Source organism: Perognathus longimembris, chromosome 3, assembly GCF_023159225.1.
Source record: "Perognathus longimembris pacificus isolate PPM17 chromosome 3, ASM2315922v1, whole genome shotgun sequence".
NCBI classification, from domain to species: Eukaryota; Metazoa; Chordata; class Mammalia; order Rodentia; family Heteromyidae; genus Perognathus; species Perognathus longimembris.
In genome coordinates this window covers 59874201-59895179 of record NC_063163.1, presented here as the reverse complement: position 1 = coordinate 59895179, position 20979 = coordinate 59874201, and the positions used below count along the sequence as shown (strand labels likewise).

Genomic DNA, 20979 nt, shown 5'->3' with positions numbered 1-20979 from the left:
TTGCTGGTCATCAGTGGCTCATGCCTATAATCCTAACTATCCAGAAAACTAAATTCTGAGGATCATGGTTCAAAGACAATCCAGACAGGAAAATTTGTGAGACTGTTATTTACAATAAACTACAAAAAGGGGGAGGGGGAGCCAGAAGTGGAGCTGTGGCAAGTGGTAGCCTTGAGCAAAATAGAAGCTCAGACAGTGCCCAGGCCCTGAGTGCAAGGCCCAGGATGGTTCTCTCTCTCTCTCTCTCTCTCTCTCTCTCTCTATTTATGAGACTTTTTTAGGGAAACCAATGCTATACATTTGTCTTAAAAATGTATGAGAATAAAGTGGTTGGATATACAAAAAGATCTCGCCAGTTGGTTACACCATTCACACACGAGATTATCTGGCTCTGAGATAAACTTTTGGATAAGTCTTGTAGTAAGTATACATGTTTATTTCACTGGGATAAATCTATAGGGGTGCAAGTATGAGTTCAACAGTAGGGGAATTTTCAATTTTGTACAAAAAGTGCCACATCACAGGCCCAAAATTATGAGACTAACTGTTCATGTACTGGAATCCTCAAAACCGAGAACTGAAATACATCTCTTCTCTTTTGTGATTTGATTATCTCAGATGTTTTGTGATAATGATGGACATCTGGTTAAGATAATGCTCTATACCAACATGAGCCATACAGACTTTTCCTTTCTGTCCCACTTTTTCTTTGAGGTTTTATAATGAATGCATATTGAAGTCCGTCAACTACTTTTGTCAACTGATAAGAACACGTGAGTTTTCTTCTTATTACACTTGTCAGGCACATCACACAAAATGATTTTTCAGTTGGTAAGACAACTCTGCATGCTACAACACATCCTTGTAGTTCTTACTATCATAGTTTAATTTTATCCATTTTATTTGTTGTTTATGTGATACCAGACAAGCACTCTACCAACAAGCCACAGCTCCACTTCTTGTGTGTGTGTGGTTAATTGGAGATAAGAGTCTCACTGACTTTCCTGCCTGGGCTGGCTTCTACTTGAGATCCTCAGACCTCAGCCACCTGAGTCACAGGTGCCAGGATCACAGGCATGAGCCACCATCTCCCAGCTCATTTCTGCATTCTTAATCACGACTTTCTCTAAAATTCAAGTGGTAATTTTTCAAGTAGCAGTATATAAAGTCATCCAGTTCTCCTACGACCCTCTTCTCAAGCTACATACAACATTTAGCCATAACAGTGGCTTTATCATCAAGGCATTAATAGAAAGAGCTTCAAAACAATGTTTATAAAGGTGTGTGATCCTGACCACCTAAGTTTTATGGTATATATATTTGTTACCTAGTTCTCCCCAGTAGTAGTAGTAGTAGTAGTAATACATTATCTTTTCAATACCTGAGATTAATAAATTACATCCATTTTTTTTTTTTTTTTTTTTTTTTTTTTTTTTTTTGCCAGTCCTGGGCCTTGGACTCAGGGCCTGAGCACTGTCCCTGGCTTCTTCCCGCTCAAGGCTAGCACTCTGTCACTTGAGCCACAGCGCCGCTTCTGGCCGTTTTCTGTATATGTGGTGCTGGGGAATCGAACCTAGGGCCTCGTGTATCCGAGGCAGGCACTCTTGCCACTAGGCTATATCCCCAGCCCCAAATTACATCCATTTAGTGGTGAGAAATTCCTTTGTGGAAAGTCAACTGGTACCTGACAAAACTTGACACAGCGGTCCAGGTGTGAAATTAGGATGGGAAAAGGTGTCTTTACCTGCCGTATTTTTAGGTTTGTCTCTCCATCCAGATTTGCTGTTCCAATATGACAAATCGACTGAGGTTCACTGACAACCAACAGAGCAAATAATATTGAGTTAATATCTCTTCATCAAATTATTTGTGTGTGTATGTGCATGTATGCATGCACACTAGTACCTGTACTAGGGCTTGAACTCACATTCTTCCTTAGCTATTTCTGCTTGTGGCTGACACTTTACTGCTTAAGCAACATCTGGACTTCTAACTTATTTCTAGTTAATTAGAGATAAGCATTTCTTAGACTTGTCTTCCCAGGCTGGCTTTGAACCAGGATCCTCGGATCTCAGCCTCCTGAGTAGCTAGCATTATACAGGTGAGCCACCAGTGTCTAGCTAAAATTATTTTCTGAATAATAGGAAGCATGACTTGTGACCTATATCAGTAACTAGACCTTAGAATTGAAGGAACTGCAAATACTACTTTTGCAAAATATATTAGTAATATGCTGCCACCAGCCTAGAATTCCTCTTGCATAGTGGCTTAGAATGAAAGGTCGCACTTTATAGTCCCTTCAGCTGCAGATAAAAATGCTGCTAAAGACAAAATGTTCCACAGTTCTGTCACCTCCTAAAGTAGGTCTATTGTGATTGCAAATTCTCAGGCTCTAGGACTTTGAGAATACAGTTATATCTTCCAATGCAAGTGTAGACAGTCTAGAAGCTCTAAAATAAAAGCTACCTTGAAGGTGTCTCTGTTCCTATCTAACCCAAACATTTAGGAAAGCAAGGCACTAAAATAGCAATATTTGCTTTGTCAGATTTCATTCCATGTCACATGCCAACTCACAAACTATTCACTCAATAGTATATAATAATATAATAATACTGAATAATAATATAATATTCATTTGTTCATTTACTGAACTAAAGAATTCATTTGTTCATTCACTGAATTATCAAGTTTAAGGGGAAAATCATTTCTCTTAATTTATTGACCCAATCCTTATCTGTGGTTTGCTCTCTATAGTTTCAGTTATTTGTTCACCACAGTCCAGTATACATTAAATGGAAAATTCCAGACATAAGTAATTCAATTATGCATCATTTCATGTTGAAATAACACACCATCCTGCTGGGAATGAATTATCCTTTGTTCAGAATACCCAGGCTGTATATGCTATTTAACCTTTAGTCATTTAATAGTTGTCTAAGTTATAAGAACAAGTGTCACAGTATTGCTGTACTTGTGTTCAAGTAACCCTCATGTAAAAGCCTAACGCCATGTTATAATGTCTGTCAGTCACCTCACTTCGTTTTATCACATGGGCATTACATGATAGCACATAATCACAGAAGAAGGGTGACTACAGAGCAATAAGACATTTTGAGTGAGAAACCATGTTCACATAATTTTTATATAGTGTTACAATTGCCATTTAATTATTAGTTTAGCTGTATTTTTTCATTATAGTAGTTAAATGTCTAATATGCCTAATTTATAAAACTTAATGGGGTAATTGGCTTGTGCCTGTAATCCTAACTACTCAAGAGCCTGAGATCTAAGGCTCACAGTTCAAAGACAATGCTTCAGGAAAAGTCCAATACATACACACACACACACACACACACACACACACACACACACACACACTCACACCTCTCAGAGAAAATTTCAATATAGGTCTTAGATTGCCCTCTAAGACTTCAGCTCATTCTGAGCTCTCAGTTTTTCTTTTGTTTAATTTTCTTTCTTTTGAGTGTGTGTGTGGTAATAGAGTTTGAACTCAGACCTGAGCTTGCACTCTACCACTGGAGCCACACCCTCATTCCTTTTGGTTATTTTTCAAATAAGGTCTCACATTTTGTCTAGGCTATCACAGACCCTGATTGCACTTGCTGTGTTGCTGGGATGTGACCAGTGCACACTACTACACCCATCTTTTATTGGCTCAGATAGGTTCTTGCTGATTTTTTGCTGGCCTGGCTTCAAACAGTGGTCCTCTCAATCTCTGCCTCCTGAGCTAGGATTACAGACATAAATCACAGTGTCCAGTGGGTTTTCTTACTTTTAAGCCAGCTCAAATAACATTTAGAGAAGAGTACAGCTGTTTAAAAAAAATAAGAACAGGGAGAATCACCGAAAAATATAATCCTACAAAACTCCCAGAAATTAAAGGCCATGAATAAATAATTTTTGTCTTCACTTTGTGTTCCTCTGAATCCCTCCCCCCACTAACGATTAGTTCTCATACAATCAGCACCTTTAAAGGAAATAAAATCATATATTAAAATGACATAGAGGTTATAGAAACAAACCCAAGTTCCTAGGTCAACATAATACTCTGAGACAAATCCAAGAGGGAAATAGATATAAATGACAGTTAAATTCCTTTGTCAACTGGGTTCATTGATGGTATAAAACAAGTGTACTTGGCAGAAATAAGAGCATGTATATTATTGTTTTTTTCTGAAGCTTAGAGAATAGCTCCAGAATGAATCTCTTTCCTCTAGAATTCCGTGTTCTCTAACAGTGTGTGTCTGACAGGATGGAAACATTTTTGGATCCCTTGAAATGGCTGTGACTTGACCCGGGGTCTCAGCTTGTTATCATGTGCAGCTGTGTTATCAGTATGATCACCTATCAACATCCTATTCTGCCATATGTTCTTACTATAAAAGTGGAGAAAGGGAGGATTCCTTGAAGGACACAACACAGGAGGAAAAATTGAAGTGATATAATAGGACTTAATGGAAAAATATATCATCTATAAGGAATCTTTGTATAAAGTTCTCTCTCAGGTGCTAGGCTAGGCACTGGTGGCTTATACCTATTATCCTAGCTACAAAGGGGGCTGAGATTTGAAGGTCATGGTTCAAAGTCAGCAGGAGCAGTAAAGTCTGTGAGACTCATCTTCACCAAAAAGCCAAGGTATCACTGTGACTCAAGTGGTAGAGTGCTACCTTTGAGTTGCTAAAGCCAAATGAGAGCACAAGGCACTGAGTTCCAGTTCCAGTACTGACACACACACACACACACACACACACACACACACACACACACACACAAAGTTCTATCAGAAAGGTGCTAAAACAATATAGTTCTACATAAAGAATAGAGGCTGTGTTTTGAAATTTGGTCTTAACACAGCTCAATTAGTGAGATTGAGTAAACAATTTAATTTCTGTGCTGGTCACTATGCTTCAGAATAGAAATACCTCCAAATTGTCACAAGACTGCAATAAGTATTTAGTTTGGTTGAATTTCTATACAAATTACACAATGATGGAATTAATCTGAGAATCAAAATGGAAGAAAATACATTTGGGGAAATTACAGTAAGGGTAATAAAGGTATGAAACATAAGTCATCAAAATATGCCCCACAGGCTCCATGTAGCCCCCACTTGCTTTCATTAAGCATTATTGGAATACTGCTATATCCATTTGTTTGAATATTACCTTTTTATTCTTTCCATATTACAAAGATGGACTTGAATAGTTCCAAGAGAGGCTGTTTGGCCCACAAAATTGATCAATTTGTTATCTATTCCCTTCCAGAGAGGAATAAAGTAGAGTCTCTGGTCTACATTAAGGTCAAAAGAATGAGCTAGGGGAAAATGTATTTCTGATCTTGGTTTTCTTAAAATTTCCAATCCAGAACAACAGTTCCTTAAATGTCAATGAACAGAACTAACCTGGAAGAAACCAGGACCATATCTGCGGGAAGAAACTCGCCACTCCAAGTTTTCACAATGTCACCCACGTTGACCTTTTAATCCAGGAGAGAGAAGAGGGAAGTGTGAATGATAAAAGCACAAATGGAAGCAAAACATGCCAAATGTTCCCAATAAAAGTAAATAAGGGTATGGAATTCCTTTAGTTATTCTAATAAATTTCAGCTGTATTAGAACAATTTTATTCTTTGATGAATCCATTCCTCACAAGGGGGGGGCTCTTGGGAGATATGAGTTTTGGGGGGGGGTGCTTTGGGGGGCTGGAGGTACTGGGATCTGAACTCAAGATCTTGCATTAGGTAAGCAGTGTACCACTTTAGCTATGCTCCCAGCCCTTGTATGCTTTAGAAACTTTTGGTATAGGGTCTTGCATTCATGTCTTGGCTACCTGGCCCTTTATCTTCCTTCCTGAGTAGCTAGGACAACAGACATACCACCATGCCCAGCTATTGACTGAGATAGGGTCTCCCTAACTTTTTTCCTGGACTAGCTTTGAACTGTAATCCTCCCTTATCTCTGTCCCCTCCTGTATATTGGATATAACTGTTTTAGAGCCAGACATGCTGACTCTTAAACAGTTGTTCTAAATCAGGGGTCAGTTTGCTTTCTCAATTCACACCATGGTAATGAGGGAGCTTAAAACTACTGGCACCTACACATCCTTACAGTCAGCTGATAATAGACAAAGGAGCTAAAGATATACAATGGAAAAAACATAGCCTCTTCAACTACTGGTGCTGGGAAAACTGGGCAGCCACATGTAGAAACTCAAAGTAGACCCTAGCCTATCACCATGCACCAAGATCAACTCAAAATGGAATAAGGACCTCAACATCAGACCTGAAACCTTGAAACCACTGAAGGACAGAGTAGGAGAGACACTAGAACTTATAGGAACAGTTAGGAACTTCCTGAACATAGTTCCAGGGGCACAACAGATAGGGGAGAGACTCGACAAATGGGACTACTACAAAATAAAAAGTTTCTACAAAGCTAAAGACATAGCCACTAAACTAGAAAGACAGCCAAACATATGGGAAAAGATCTTCACCAGCACAGCAACAGACAAAGGTCTAATATCCATCATCTACAGAGAACTCAAAAAACTAACCCCCTCCAAACCCAGTAAACCAATCATTAAATGGGCAAAGGAGAAAAAGAGAGACTTCACAGGAGAAGAGATAAAAATGGCAAAGAGGGCTGGGGATATAGCCTAGTGGCAAGAGTGCCTGCCTTGGATACACGAGGCCCTAGGTTCGATTCCCCAGCACCACATATACAGAAAACGGCCAGAAGCGGCGCTGTGGCTCAAGTGGTGGAGTGCTAGCCTTGAGCGGGAAGAAGCCAGGGACAGTGCTCAGGCCCGGAGTCCAAGGCCCAGGACTGGCCAAAAAAAAAAAAAAATGGCAAAGAAACATATGAGGAAATATTCAACATCCCTGGCAGTAAAGGAAATGCAAATAAAATAAAAACCCTGAGATACCACCTCACTATAGTTAGAATGGCATATACTCTGAACTCAGGCAACAACAAATGCTGGAGGGGATGCAGGGAAAGAGGAACCCTTCTCCATTGTTGGTGGGAGTGCAAATTATTACAACCACTTTGGAGAACAGTATGGAGGTTCCTCAAAAAGCTCAGCCATAGACATACCCTATGACCCAGCCATACAACTCCTCCTAGGCATCTATCCTGAACAACAGGTTACAGTATACCATAAAGACATCTGCACATCCATGTTTATCTCTGCATAATTCACAATAGCCAAAATATGGAAACAACCCAGATGCCCCACTACAGATGAATGGATCCAAAAAATGTGTTACCTGTACACAATGGAATACTATATAGCAATTAGAAATGATAAAATATTGGTATGCACAGGGAAATGGTCAGAGCTTGAACAAATAATGTTGAGCAAGACAAGCCTAGAACACAGAGAACAAAAGGGCATAGTCTCCTTAATATAAGTATGTTCAGGGAGGGGGGACAGTAAAGACCATGTCTGCAAAATAACAAACTTCTTTTCAAATGGTATTTTCACATGTTTGGGTCAGCGACTTTACATTATGAATCTAAAACCAAACAACTACTAATAAACATAAAAAGGTCTAGAATAAACCTATCAGTGTATCACAATATCTCAACAGCTATGTACACATGATTATATAAGATGAGGATAAGCAAAAACAACTCCAAGAGAAGAACACAGGAGGATTCTATTGTTGTTACGTTTAATGTTCAAGGTAAATTTCCTTTGGCATGCCCTATGTAGTTACTGTATATGATTTTGGTACACTGGATATTGTATATATGCCTACCTGAACTAGGGAAGGGAAAGAAAAATGAGGTGTAACAGATATCACAAGAAATGTACTTACTGCCTTATTATGTAACTATACCCCCTTTGCACAACACCATGTCAATAAAATTAAATTAATAAAAAATTCATTCTCTGTACTATTCCCAGTGTATTAGGAAACATCAATGCAACTCTTTTGTCTCAAGTTTGTCCTACCAAAAAGAAAAACTACTGGCATCTAGTTGGTAGAGGCCAATAAATGGAATCCAGTGAGATAAACCACAATGCATAGGAAAGCCCCACAACAAAGAATGGTCTTGCCCCAAATATGAGTAGTACAGTGGTAGAATGTTTGGCTAGCTTGCACAAGGCCCAGATAACCAATATTGATGCACAAAATTACACACTTACTTACTTGACAGCAGATCTGCCAAAAGCCAGTGCCATCAAGTCTTACAATTTTTTTATTTTGTCCACAGAGCTCCCAAATCAACCTACCTTTTCCTTGGTAACATTCTCTGTGTTTAAAGCATTCTATTGGAAAGTACTGTGCAGGTGGTATAGAATGGAGTCAGAAGAACAAGAATTAATGTTCTGTGGCTGTGGGTGCTTGACTTCTTCCACCAGTGCAAAGGACTAGGATAAATTAGAACTGAGCCCACTAGCCACTGTCTTAGTTCATTTTCTGCTGCTATAAGAAGATACCCAAGCCAGAAGCCTGTGTCTCACACTTGTAATCCTAGCTATTCAGGAGGCTGAGATCAAGGTTCGAAGTAAGCCACCAGGAAAGTCTATGAGACCCTTATCTACATTTAACCAGAAGGGGAGCTGTGACTCAAAGTGGTAGAGCTCTAGTCTTGAGCAAATAAGCTCAGGGGCAGTGCCCAATGCCCAGGCTCTGAATTCAAGGCCCAGAACCAGCAAAAACAATAATAATAATAATGTGACCTCCAACCAGACAGATGAGTTCAAATCCCATTCTCACCACTCACTAGCTATATAACCTATAATGAGATACTCATTATATTACCTTTTCTCATCTATAAAATGGAGACAGTACTATGATTCTTAAAAATGTGTTTCACAGATAACAATCTGTAGCTTTAAATACCAGGTAGATGATTCAGTTAAAATACATTCTTACCTCTTTCCAACTGATTGTGTACCATGAATCCTCTCTTAATACTGGAAAATAAATAGCTATATATTATCTGTACTTACTATATTAAAGTCCAAAATATTAAAAGATACTTTTTCCAAAAATTGGATGTGCTTCTTTTCATTGTTGGTACATAAAAATGAAATACTTAGGTATAAGCATAACCAAGTAGGTAAAAGACTTATACAATGAAAACTATATATGTGGGCCAGGGTTGTGATCCTGCTGTTTGTGCTTCCCTGTGTTCCTGGGTAGGACAAGTATGTGCCCATGTCTCCAGCCACTGCACGTTCCCCATATCTGGGACAGGTGGACTATACTACACCCACTTACTGACTGATATGGGGTCTCTTGAACTTCTTTTTGCTTGGTGTAGCCTGGAACAATAGTGCCCCAGCTCTGTCTCCCAAGCAACTAAAATTATAGGTTTGAGTTATTACACTGGTTTGTATCATTAAATTTCATCAGATTTCTGAGTCAACTTTAGTAACTCCAGAATCAACTCAGAAAGTCTTTTTCATTCTCTTCTGTGTTCTCCAGGAAAACATAACCATATATAGACATCCATATATATTATGTGTGTATTTACATATACAGTCAACTCTTTGTATTTATGAGTTTCATATTGACAGATTCAACCAGCTAAGGATATTTTATATGTGGTTAGGCCTGTAGTACAAATATAAGATATATAGATAGATGAGAGAGAGAGAGAGAAAGAGAGAGATGTCAGAGACCATAGTAAAGCACCAATCAGTGAAGGAAAGTGTCAGATACCCAGTCAAGTCCCAGTCTCAAACAAACAAACAAAAAAAGATGATAGATAAACAAGAAAGATAGACAGATTGACAGATAATCTGATATCTACTATAAAGAAATGGCTCACACAATTACAAAGGGTCACAAGTCCCAAGATCTACCGAGTTGACAAGCTGGAGATTCAGGAGAGCCTATGATATAATTCCAATCTGATAGCCAGAAAGTTTAAGACAAGGAAGAACCAATGTTTCAGTTCTAGTCTAAAAGCACCATTTGAGCACCATTAAGCAGAAAGAATTTTCTATCTGGGGTGTCAGCCTTTTTGTTATATTATGGATTTTGAATTATATAATGAAACCCACATGTGGAGGGCAATATACAGGATTCACTCTATATAATTAAGGTAACCCTATCTAGAGATTAATCTCACCCTAAAATACCTGCACAGAAACACCCACAATAATGTTTTACCAAAGGCCTGCGCAAACTGTAGCCCAGATTAAGTTGAAATATGAAACATAAGCCATCACTTACCTAGTGTGGTCTTTGAATTCACTAATTTGTCTGCCATATGTCGCTTCTATTATGGGGGAAAAATCATTATACCAAAAGTTCAAGATGAATAATTCAGTTTATAGTAGAAGATACAGTACATTTAAGAAAAACACAGAAGCAAACAGTCTAATTTTAAGCTGAATGTAGTTGATTACAATTTCATTGTGCTCTTCTACAACTCCCTAAGTGGAGCCATTACCCATCGAAATGTTGGCTAACACTACATGTGCATAGAGATCCTAGTAGCTAGGATTGGAGGCATGAGCTACCAGCACCCGGTCTTACATGTTTTTTAAATGTACCTTGGTGTCATCTCTGCTTCACTGCATAGAATATTTAAAGATCATGTTTTCTGTACTGTTGCTCAGGACCCTGGAGCCAGCTTTCCATGGTTGACTTCCAGCTCAATACCTCACTGAAGCAGATGTATCTGTCTCAACACAGATGAGCAGAAATACACACTGACACACACACACACACACACACACACACACACACACAGGCACACTGTACCTTGTACAAAGTAAGCACTATTTTAAATGTTAGCACACTATATATTGTTTATATATTGATTAAACATGTAATTAACAATTCTGGATCTCACATCCACACACACACACACTCCCACACACGAGCTTAACCTAATACTTCTAAAAAATTTAGAACAATACTTTCACCAGTGTTACCAATGATAAACTAATGAAAAAGGTAACAACTGCATAGATTTTTCTGGGGACATATTTTCACACGATACTAGGAGTCATGTCGAGGCAGGAAAGTGACAATAGCTAGAAATTTTGCCAAAGAAGAATTAGGATTATGAAGAAAGAGAAGATTTCCATAGAGGCCCCAGCCACAGCAGGTGTGGTGAGAGCAAGCAGAAATAGTAAATAGCCCTTGGTGCCTAAGAAAGACTAAAGGACAGGAGAAGATAACACAACCGTGTGTGTACAACCCTTTTAGCCATTTAAGACTTTCACGTATGACTAATTTATGTCTCCAATTGTTTACTATTGTCTCCAGTGATACTGTGGTAGTTCTTGTGATAGCTAAAGATCCTGGTAGTCTCTCAAAGGTATAAATCAAAGCTGGGTGCTGGTGACTCAAGACTATAATCTTAGCTACTTAGGAAGCTGAAGTATGAGGATCACTGTTCAAAGCTAGCCTGGTCAGTAAAGTCCATGAAATTCTTATCTCCAATCAACCACCAAAAAGCCAGAAATAGAAGGGCAACTCAAGTGGTAGAGTGCTAGCCTTGAGCAAAAATCCTCAGGAACAAAAAAATTCCGTGCCCAGGCCCTAAATTCATGGACTGGCAAGCACGTACAAACATGCGCACACACACACACACACACACACACACACACACACACACAAAGATACATATCAAAGAGTATATGATTTTTAATTTGAAACCTCAAAGTATTTGGTCACACTAGACTATAGACTGTCCCTATCACAATAGACTTAAAGAGAGAAATAGCAAATAAAACCTTGATTAAGTAAAGGCAATAGTCTTAAGAGCATTTATTTCATTATAAAACAGGAAACTCACATAATCTTCTATAACTTCTTTGATGCCTGAAATTGTAAGAATAATCATCAAAGGTAAGAGAGTTGTATATTTTCCTGTTGGAGACACATCTGGGATTTGCTGCAAAACAATCAGAGTTACACATTTTTAGTGAGATAGGCAAATTTTTATCATCGTTTGTTCACACACAAAGTCATGCTACTCATGGAATGACTACTGGACATGAAGACAAAGGACACATTAAATAAAGATGGGAAGGAAGGAAATTCTGAGCATATAAGAACCATCCCCGAGTGTAACACTAATGACCACACTTGCCAAAGTTGACAGTGAAATTGCTCACCAAAAGTTACTTTTATTATGTTTACAAAGAAATAGTTCAAAACTAAGAGTGTTTTTATACTAACAGCTTCTTACATTCAGATGGCCTTGAAGTCAAGACTTCAAGTCAGGGTCTGGGCGCTGTTCCTCAGCTTTGAAGCTCAAGGTTAGCTCTCTACTACTTAAGCTACAGCTCCACTTCTAGTTAATTGGAGATAAGACTCTCAGGGATGTATCTATCTGAACTGATTTTGAACCTCAATCCTCAAATTTCAGCCTTTTGAGTAACTAGGATTATAGGTGTGAGCTACTGGCACTCAGAAAACCTCATTTCTTTTGACTAATAATGAATTTAATTAAGAAAGAAAACCACTTGTAGTTACATGGACATGACATTTTTTTTTCTTGAGACAGAGAAAGAAAAAAATTGGAAGCTCAGGAAAATGATGCTGTGGATTATGAACATTATGAAACATCTAATGTTTCTATATCCATTGTATAAGTTATGAGAAATAAAGAGATGTAAACAAACTATAGTGGACTCCCTTCCTTCCCCTCCCCTTCCCTCCCCTTTCCTCCACTCCCTTCCTTCCCCTCCCCTTCCCTCCCCTTTCCTCCTCTCCCTTCCTTTCCCTCCCCTCCCCTCCCCTTCCCTTCCTTTCCTTCTCTCTTTGTTGTAGTACTCCAGTTTGAACTCAAGGTCTTGCACTTGCTCAGCAAATGTTCTATACTTCAATCACACTCCTGACCTTTCTGCTTCCGTTTTTTTTCCAGATAGGGTTTTAGGCTTTTGTTCAGGCTAGCCCCAGAACACAATCCCACTACCTCTGCCTCCCAAGTAGCTGGTTTTACAGGTACACATTATTGTGCCTGGCTTATTGTTGTTCATTGCCAATATTAGGGCTTGATCTCAGGGCTTGGGTGTTGTCCTTTATTTTTTTCATTTAAGGCTGGTTCTTGACCACTTGAGCCACAGCTCCATGTCAGGCTTTTTGGTGGTAAATTGGAGATAAGAATCTCAGGGACTTTACTTCCCAGGCTGACTTTGAAATGTAACTCTCAGATCTCAGCCTTCTGAGTAGCTACGATTACAGGCATGAGCCATATGCATCTAGCTTGGGAATTGTGAAGTTGTTTTCCTGGTTGGACTATGGGATTTATGCTGGGAAAATAAGGTTGAATAAGCAAGAATAAGCCAGATTATGAATTTAACTGTTTGAAAAAGATGGTATTGTAAGCTCGTATGTAGGTTTCCTTAAGTTATTCCCTCCAGAATATAATAATATAAGTATCATATCACTAAGGTGGCACAAATGATCAAAGTCACTTCAGAAACATTTCATTAAAGATTTCAATCAGGATGAACTATGCATCAATTTGTTTCTTTGAAATCAACATTTTTTAGTCCAAAAAATGTAGTTTCAGACTCCTATCAAATGTTTCAATATCCTGAGCATTCTCTTCTAGTACTTAAATGTATTATCCATCTCAAATTCTCATGAAAGGCTAATGAGGCTTTGCAAGCATTTTCTTAGACTAAAAATTTGAGTCTGACAAAGTATTAAAAAAATGTTACCTGCAGTATAGTAATGAACAGGAAGAATGCATTGGCAGTTTTGCCAAATTGTAGGTACAAATATCGAGGCAAAAATGACCATATACTGTACTTGGTTGTGCTATAAGGGCAAAGAAAAACACCATGGTCAGATCATGTTCTGAACACTAAGACATTCACAGAGAACATGCAACATATGCCATGAAACAAAAATAGATCAGAAGCCAAGATGAACTGTACTCATAAACTATGACATGAGGAAATGAAACCCCTATGTACAACACTTACAGATAATTTTGATTAAAATACCTACTAAATGTTTGAGAACAGTTCTAAATAAAAGTCCACCAACATGCAGAGATCACAAACAAGAAAGGGAGAGAAAAGGAAGAATTTTCAGTATTAATATAGGACACAGCTGAGTTGAAACTAAAGAATAAATGATAACGTGTGTGTGTGTGTGCACGGGCATGCACATGTCACTACTAGGGCTTTAGAAACCCTCAATTTGTTGGAAAAACAACACTCTTTGTTCCTCCTTCTTCCCTTCCTAAGTGTCATTATTTTTCTTACCTGATGGAGTTTTGACAAAAATTGTTCTTAAGAGGATCATTGATATAAATGGAGCGACATTGGGACATTTCTGCGCTTTGGGGAGATGGGTTCCAGACAATCCTTTCTTGAACCTTCTGACTGCCTAAGGAGAAATGTATATTCCTGCAGTAAAAAGGCACAAGGACATTATACCGAAAAACAAAAGCAGACAGGCTTCTAGCTTTAGCTGTACTAGGCTACCTGGCACAGACTCTTCTCCTGCCTTACAGTTCTCCTCCTGCTCATCCAGGTCCCCCACCTCAAGGGACCGGTCATCCTGGCCAGGAGAGGGGAATGGGCTTGCATTGGATGGACCACTGGGGCTCTCTGCCAGCTTGCACACCCCTATCTCTTTCCCAGTCTGCAGAATGGGCTGGTTCTGAAACTCAGGGTAGAAAGAAGCTAAGGTGCAGATCACATGGGCAGAAGCTAGGGGAAGGGGAAAGAAAAGGAGCACAGGAGAGGAGGAAGGGGAACAGGAGATCCACACTGAAGTGTTTTGACTAAAGTGAAGTAGCTCCCAGAGCAGAAAAACGCTCCCTAACCAAAGCCACCTTAATGTTCTTAGTTTGATTAAACTTTAAATGGGTGCTTTTATTCCCTTGTAATTTCAGAAAAGTTTGTCTACGTCCTTTGAAATGTATATAAATGTCCTTTTAAAGGTCTCTTGTGCTCTTTAATGTCCAGGGAATGTTTTTCTGAAAAGTATCTCATGTCATGAAGGTAAAAGTTTACTCTTGCTGGGCCATGGCTCACACCTATAATCCTAGCTACTCAGGAGGCTGATATCTGAAGATCATGGTTTGAAGCCAGCCCAGGGAAGAAAAGTCCCTGTGAGACTCTTGTGTCCAATTAATTACTCAAAAACAGGAAGTGGTGCTATGGCTCAAGTGGTAGAGCACTAGTTTTGAGCACAAAGAGGCTCAACAAGTATCCAGGCCCTGAGTTCAAGCTCCACAACCTACAAAAAAAAAGGAAGAAAAGAAAAAGGTTACTCTTCTTCTGGGTGAAACCAGTTAGCAAAAGCAAGTGCTTCATCTCCACAAGTCTTAAAATTTTATCCTTTCCTTTGACAGAATTGACTCCATACTCCTTCTCCTGTTGGAATAGTTTTAAAGTCTTCCTTTGGTACAATTTTAACTCCAAGCCAGGCACTGGTGGCTCATGCCTATAATCCTAGTTACTCAGGAACCTAAGATAGGAGGATCACAGTTTAAAGCCAAGCTGGGAAGGAAAGTCTATGAGACTTTTATCTCCATTAACTATCAAAAGCCAAAAGTGAAGCTATGACTGAAGTGGCTGAGTTCAAGTCTGAGTACCAGCACCAACTCTGACATTAAAAAAAAAAGCCAATCAGGGGCTGGGAATATGGCCTAGTGGTAGAGTGCTTGCCTTGAATACATGAAGCCCTGGGTTCAATTCCTCAGCACCACATATATAGAATAAACCAGAAGTGGCGCTGTGGCTCAAGTGGTAGAGTGCTAGCCTTGAGCAAAAAGAAGCCAGGGACAGTGCTTGGGCCCTGAGTTCATACCCCAGGACTGACAAAAAAAAAAAAAAAAAAAAAGCAATCAAGCCTTCCCTGGCAGAATGGGAAGGATCACCCCCATAGTTCTTCCTATGCACTAATAATGACACCCAGTAGATGAGAATCTCCCCCATGACCTTCCAGCTGTTCCCACACCATCCACACCCCCTATAGACTATTCTGGGTCCTGGCGGCCATCAGCTCCATTTCACAGGCCAAAGAGTGTAAAAGGCCAGGTGACTTCAGTGGTGACTGGACTGCAAATGCCTAAGGAGTTGACAAGGAGAGGCCCAGGTTACACCACTGGATGGAAAGTTTCAACAGCCTCCCGATATGTAGGGAGACCCAGACCCAACACTCAACCATTTCTGGACCCTATGGTCTTCCCACAGGTACCCCTGCAGCATTGCTGTGCCAGAGATGTTTGAAGCTCCCCTGTGCTCCTCCCATAGGTGCTTCCAACTGGACAGCTCTATAGCACTTTTGATTGGCTAAAGATCCAGTACCTGCCTCTTAAGACCTGAAGTTATGCAAGAGTGAGTGAACCCATTCCAAGGTGAGTTCCTCCAAAATGAGATTTAAGGCCAGGATTCCTTTCTGGGAGGTACCATCTTAAGTGTTTGAGTTCAAGCCCCAGGATCAACAAAAACAACAAAAGTCCTGAGTAAGTTAAACAAATGTGAATTCTCCTTGTTCGTGAAGTTTCATTGATTCTCTAACCTTCACAGTTCCTAGTCGTGACCCAGTGTTGTAAGCCTGGAAGTATATGTGTCTAGTTCACCACTTTAAAACTCCCATTCCATCCCAACCACATTGATAGGTATGTAGGGAAATCCTAGGCTCTGTATAGCTTTCCATTTTAAGTAGTCTTAACTGTTGAGCCCATCTGAAGCTGTCCTAATTGTTCATTTGAAATAGTCTTCCAAGACATACTCTGATATCTTGGATGAAGACTCTGTCTCTTTTATCTGTTTCTGTTTTCCCTAACTGGTCATACCACCTGCTCAATGAGGATACACACTGACTATTCTAAACTGACCATCACCTTTTGCAAATACTGAGGGCAGTGTTAGCAAATCTCTGAGAAATCTACACACACACACACACAAAGAGAGAGAGAGAGAGATACATGGGTGCTAATGCCATCCTTACTTCCTATTCTGTTTCTAAAAAAATGGTTCAAAGTAGAATTTTGGAGGATTTTATTAATTAAGTATTATGTAAGGAATAACTGTTGAAAGAATTAAAGATGAAATTGTCAAATTTTCTGTCTTTTTTTTTTTTTTGCGCCAGTCCTGGGGCTTGAACTCAGGGCCCAACCAAGCACAGTCCCTGGCTTCTTTTTGCTCAAGGCTAGCACTCTACCACTTATGCCACAGTGCCACTTCTGGCTTTTTCTATACATGTGGTGCTGAGGAATTGAACCCACTGCTTCACTTATTTTCTGTCTTTTTTATGAGTTAGCTTTTTTCTGGTCTTGGGGCTTGAACTTGGGGCCTAAGTGTTGTCCCTGAACTTTTGCTCAAGGCTAATGCTTCTACTGCTCCATTTCCATTTGTGTGTGTGTGTGTGTGTGTGTGTGTGTGTGTGTGTGTGTGTGTGTGTGTGTATGTGTGTGTTTAATTGGAGACAAGTATCTCATTGACACTCCTGCACAGGCTGGCTTTAAACCGTGATCCTCAGGTCTCATCTTCCTGAATGGCTAGGATCACAGGCACGAGCCATGGCACCTAGATGATTTAACTCTTTATATACTAAGAAAGCAATAAATCCAGGGATACTGATAGCCTGACTGTCAACACTATAATCCATCATTTTGGAGGTGGAGACAGGACAACCAAAGTTTGAGGCCAACTGAGGAAAAGGTAGCACTGACTTTATCTGGATATTAAAAAATAAAAAGGACTGAGGCATGGCTTAAGTGTAGATAATTTACAACTCTCAGTACTGAAAAACAAACAAGAAACAGCTAAATAAAACATTAAGCATATTGTGGAATATTACAGAGACATTAAAAAGAGTGACTCATCAACAGATGATGATGATAGTTCTCAAACACCTAAATGGTGCAAAAAGATAGATATGGTTATATGTAAACATTTTTAGGTCATAGTGTGGTGATTGCATACCTTTAGTCCCAGCACTTATGAGGCAAATGGAAGAGGGTTCTAAGTAAGTTTGAGGCTGGTCTGGGCTACACAGAGCCCTTATCTCAAAGCAACCACACAAATAAGCTAACAAAACCATAGATATGAGATCTATATTCACAAATGCAGTTTTTTATCTAAAAGTAGAATCAAAATCATGTAAACTTATTCAAAATACAAAATAGTAGTCACAAGGGTTAAGAGTAATAGGAACAAGCCTGGAGATAATGATTAAAGGGATTTCTGCTTTCTTTTTATCTCCAATGTTTCATTTTTTGTTTAGGTTTTTTAAGGCATGGAGAAAATCCTAAAAGCAAATATAATAAAATGCCTAAGGTTGTTTATTCTGAATGATGAAAAATAAGCATTTGCTGAATTTTACATACATACACACACACACACACACTCAACAATACAGTTACAGTTCAAGCAACTAGAATAGTCTTTAAGGGGTTGGAGGAATAACTCAGTAAATGCTAGCCTATGAGCAAAGGCATCAGGTACCAAGTTTGAATCCCAGTCTTAGGGGAGAGAAAGAGAGAGAGAGAGAAAGAGAGAGAGAGAGAAAGAGAGAGAGAATAAGAGATTTTAAGGAGTAGGTAAATTACATATGAATTTATCCTAATTTGTGTTTCCTCAGACTTATTAAGATACAGGACACTTATTTCCAGGACAAGACCCGGGAATGAATCCAGGAGGAAGAGTCAGAGACAGCATGAGTGAACTTGGGACAGTTGAGAATGTAGCCAAGTTCAGTTACAGTTGTTGAGAGGCTATCCCTTTGGTTAAAGGGACAGTAAAATGGGACACATTACTTACCCCTCTTCAGCTGGACAGGCTACTTTGGATTAGAAAATGGACTCATTAGTGTTCATATCCTGAAGGTTTTTATATTGCATATAGAGCCCTAATGATCAGATTGTGGCCCTGGGGCCATTGCTGGGAGAGGCAAACCTTCCCAGCTGGCCTCTGACAGTTCCGGCAGTTGAGGGCTCTGTACCTCTCCTCCAGCTTATGCTTCTAAGCCAGAGCAGCCTGGATTCCAGAATATCCCCTCATGGCCTGTGCTCTTCCTGTGTGTCCCCTGCATTACCTCCATCTGTCCTCTCAGCACAGATGGATTGAAGAGATTGCTGCATTCAGAAGTGCATTAATTTTTTCTTCCAAGTAGTGGAAAAAGTATGCAGTGGACCTTACCAAGGAGTGAGCCCACTGTGAGACAGAACCTCACTTGATGGTCTTGTTACCTCCATTTGGCCATCCATATCTGCATGTGTGTATACACACATGTCTATATATGTGTGTACATATACACACATCCATATACATGTTTATATAAGCAGGTGCATACATATACACATGCATATGCATGTGCATATATATACATGTGTATACACATGTGTATTTTACATGCACATGCATATGTAAAAATGTGCTGTTTGGCTGGATGCTGGTGGTTCACACCTGTAATCTTAGCTACTCAGGAGGCTGATATCTGAGGATTATAGTTCAAAGACAGCCTGGACAGAAGAGTCCATTGGACTCTTATCTCCAATAAATGCACCAATATTTTGAATCCCGCCAACTTTGAATCCCAAACGAAGACTTAAAGAAACCCAAGAAAACAAACCCAATAAACTCAAAGTGAAGCTGTGGCTCAATTGGCAGATTGAGCGATAGTCTTGAGCAAAGAAGCTCAAGCCCTAGGGCCAGCACCAGGGGAAAACTGCTGTTTGAAATTTATTGATATATATTGACAAAGAAAACTGAGCATGTTGTGGTCCTGGTTCTTCCTTTTTGCCTGGCTAAGACTCCATCCCCACCTCCCATCAGTCATGGGGTTTAAGCTCAGGACCTGGGTGCTATCTTTGAGCTCTTTTGCACAAAGCTAGTGCTCTACCTCTTTGGGTTATCTGGGGACGAATTGGAGATGAGTCCCAAAGATTTTGCTGCCTGAGCTGGCTTTAAACCACGACCCTTAGATCTCAGCCTCCTGGGTAGCTAGGATTACAGGTGTGAACAACCACACCCAGCTGCTAAGACTCCTTTGTAAGCACTTTTTGCTCCAAAGCTGTGCCCTGTGGCGGGCTGGAATCATTTCCATTTTCTAAGACTAAACAGAATATTAAAACTGAATTGCCATATACGAAATAGTAATTTGACTAGAGGAACGTTGTATCATGTAATGTACTCAATAATAATAACTAACAAATTCTGAATCCAGTAAACTTCTTGTCTTAATAAAACATTTATGTGAATTCTTATTAATAATACAACCTTCAGAACAATCATTTGAATCTTCATTGAGTAGCCTATATTTGTTACAAAGTTATTTATACAAGCCCTACTATAAAATTAATAAAGTGAGACAGGGGGTTCACACCTGTAATCCTAGCTACTCAAGAAGCTGAAATCTGAGGACTGAGGTTTAAAGTGAGCTCAGTCAAGTCAGGGATACTGTTATTTGCAATTAAGCTGGAAGCGGAGATATGGCTCAAGTGGTACAGCACTAGCCTTGAGCAAAAAAGCTCAGGAACCATGCCCAAAGTTCAAGCCCCACTATATATAGTGCAGATTGCCTAAAATCCTGTTATCCATAGACTGGCCAGAGCTACTGGAAGTCTGTCTCTTCCTAATGTTGTTCCTTGTCTACAGCCATACCACCCTGAACACGCCCAATCTCATCTGATCTCTGAACCTAATGTTCCTCTAGTTCATTGGTATCTCTATGATGTGATCTCTGTGATGACTGAAGTTTGTAATACCATGCCTATTATTTGGTCAAGACTCTTCACTGAAATGTCATTAACAGTTAATATACAACTAATATAGCAGGTATGTAGAAATTGCTTTTGTTAAATGTACTTGAGTCTTCATTTGGGGTTCAAATGTCAGTAAGTTACTACACACAGGATAAAATGTTGGCATATCTGCCTCTGGTTTTCATGTCCCCCTTCACTCTCACCTGGGGTTTGAACTGAGGACCTTGAACTCTCACTTGGCTCTTTCTCTCAAGGCTGGTGCTCTATCACTTAAACTATAGTACTACTTCCAGCTTTTTGGT

The 20979-nt window shown here is 39.5% G+C and overlaps 1 protein-coding gene across 1 annotated transcript in view; it reads right to left on the bottom strand.

Moving 5' to 3' along the window:
* The window catches only part of LOC125347620 (phospholipid-transporting ATPase IB-like), a 101844-nt gene that overhangs the window by 76986 nt on the left and 3879 nt on the right, over positions 1-20979 (bottom strand). Inside the window, exons 2-9 of the mRNA XM_048340614.1 lie at positions 14442-14669; positions 14220-14343; positions 13668-13767; positions 11792-11890; positions 10216-10261; positions 8908-8948; positions 5423-5496; positions 1745-1814 (exon numbers count right to left, since the gene is read on the bottom strand). Of these exons, the coding sequence (XP_048196571.1) occupies positions 1745-1814; positions 5423-5496; positions 8908-8948; positions 10216-10261; positions 11792-11890; positions 13668-13767; positions 14220-14343; positions 14442-14669 (782 nt within the window). The remainder of the gene's footprint in view (positions 1-1744; positions 1815-5422; positions 5497-8907; positions 8949-10215; positions 10262-11791; positions 11891-13667; positions 13768-14219; positions 14344-14441; positions 14670-20979) is intronic.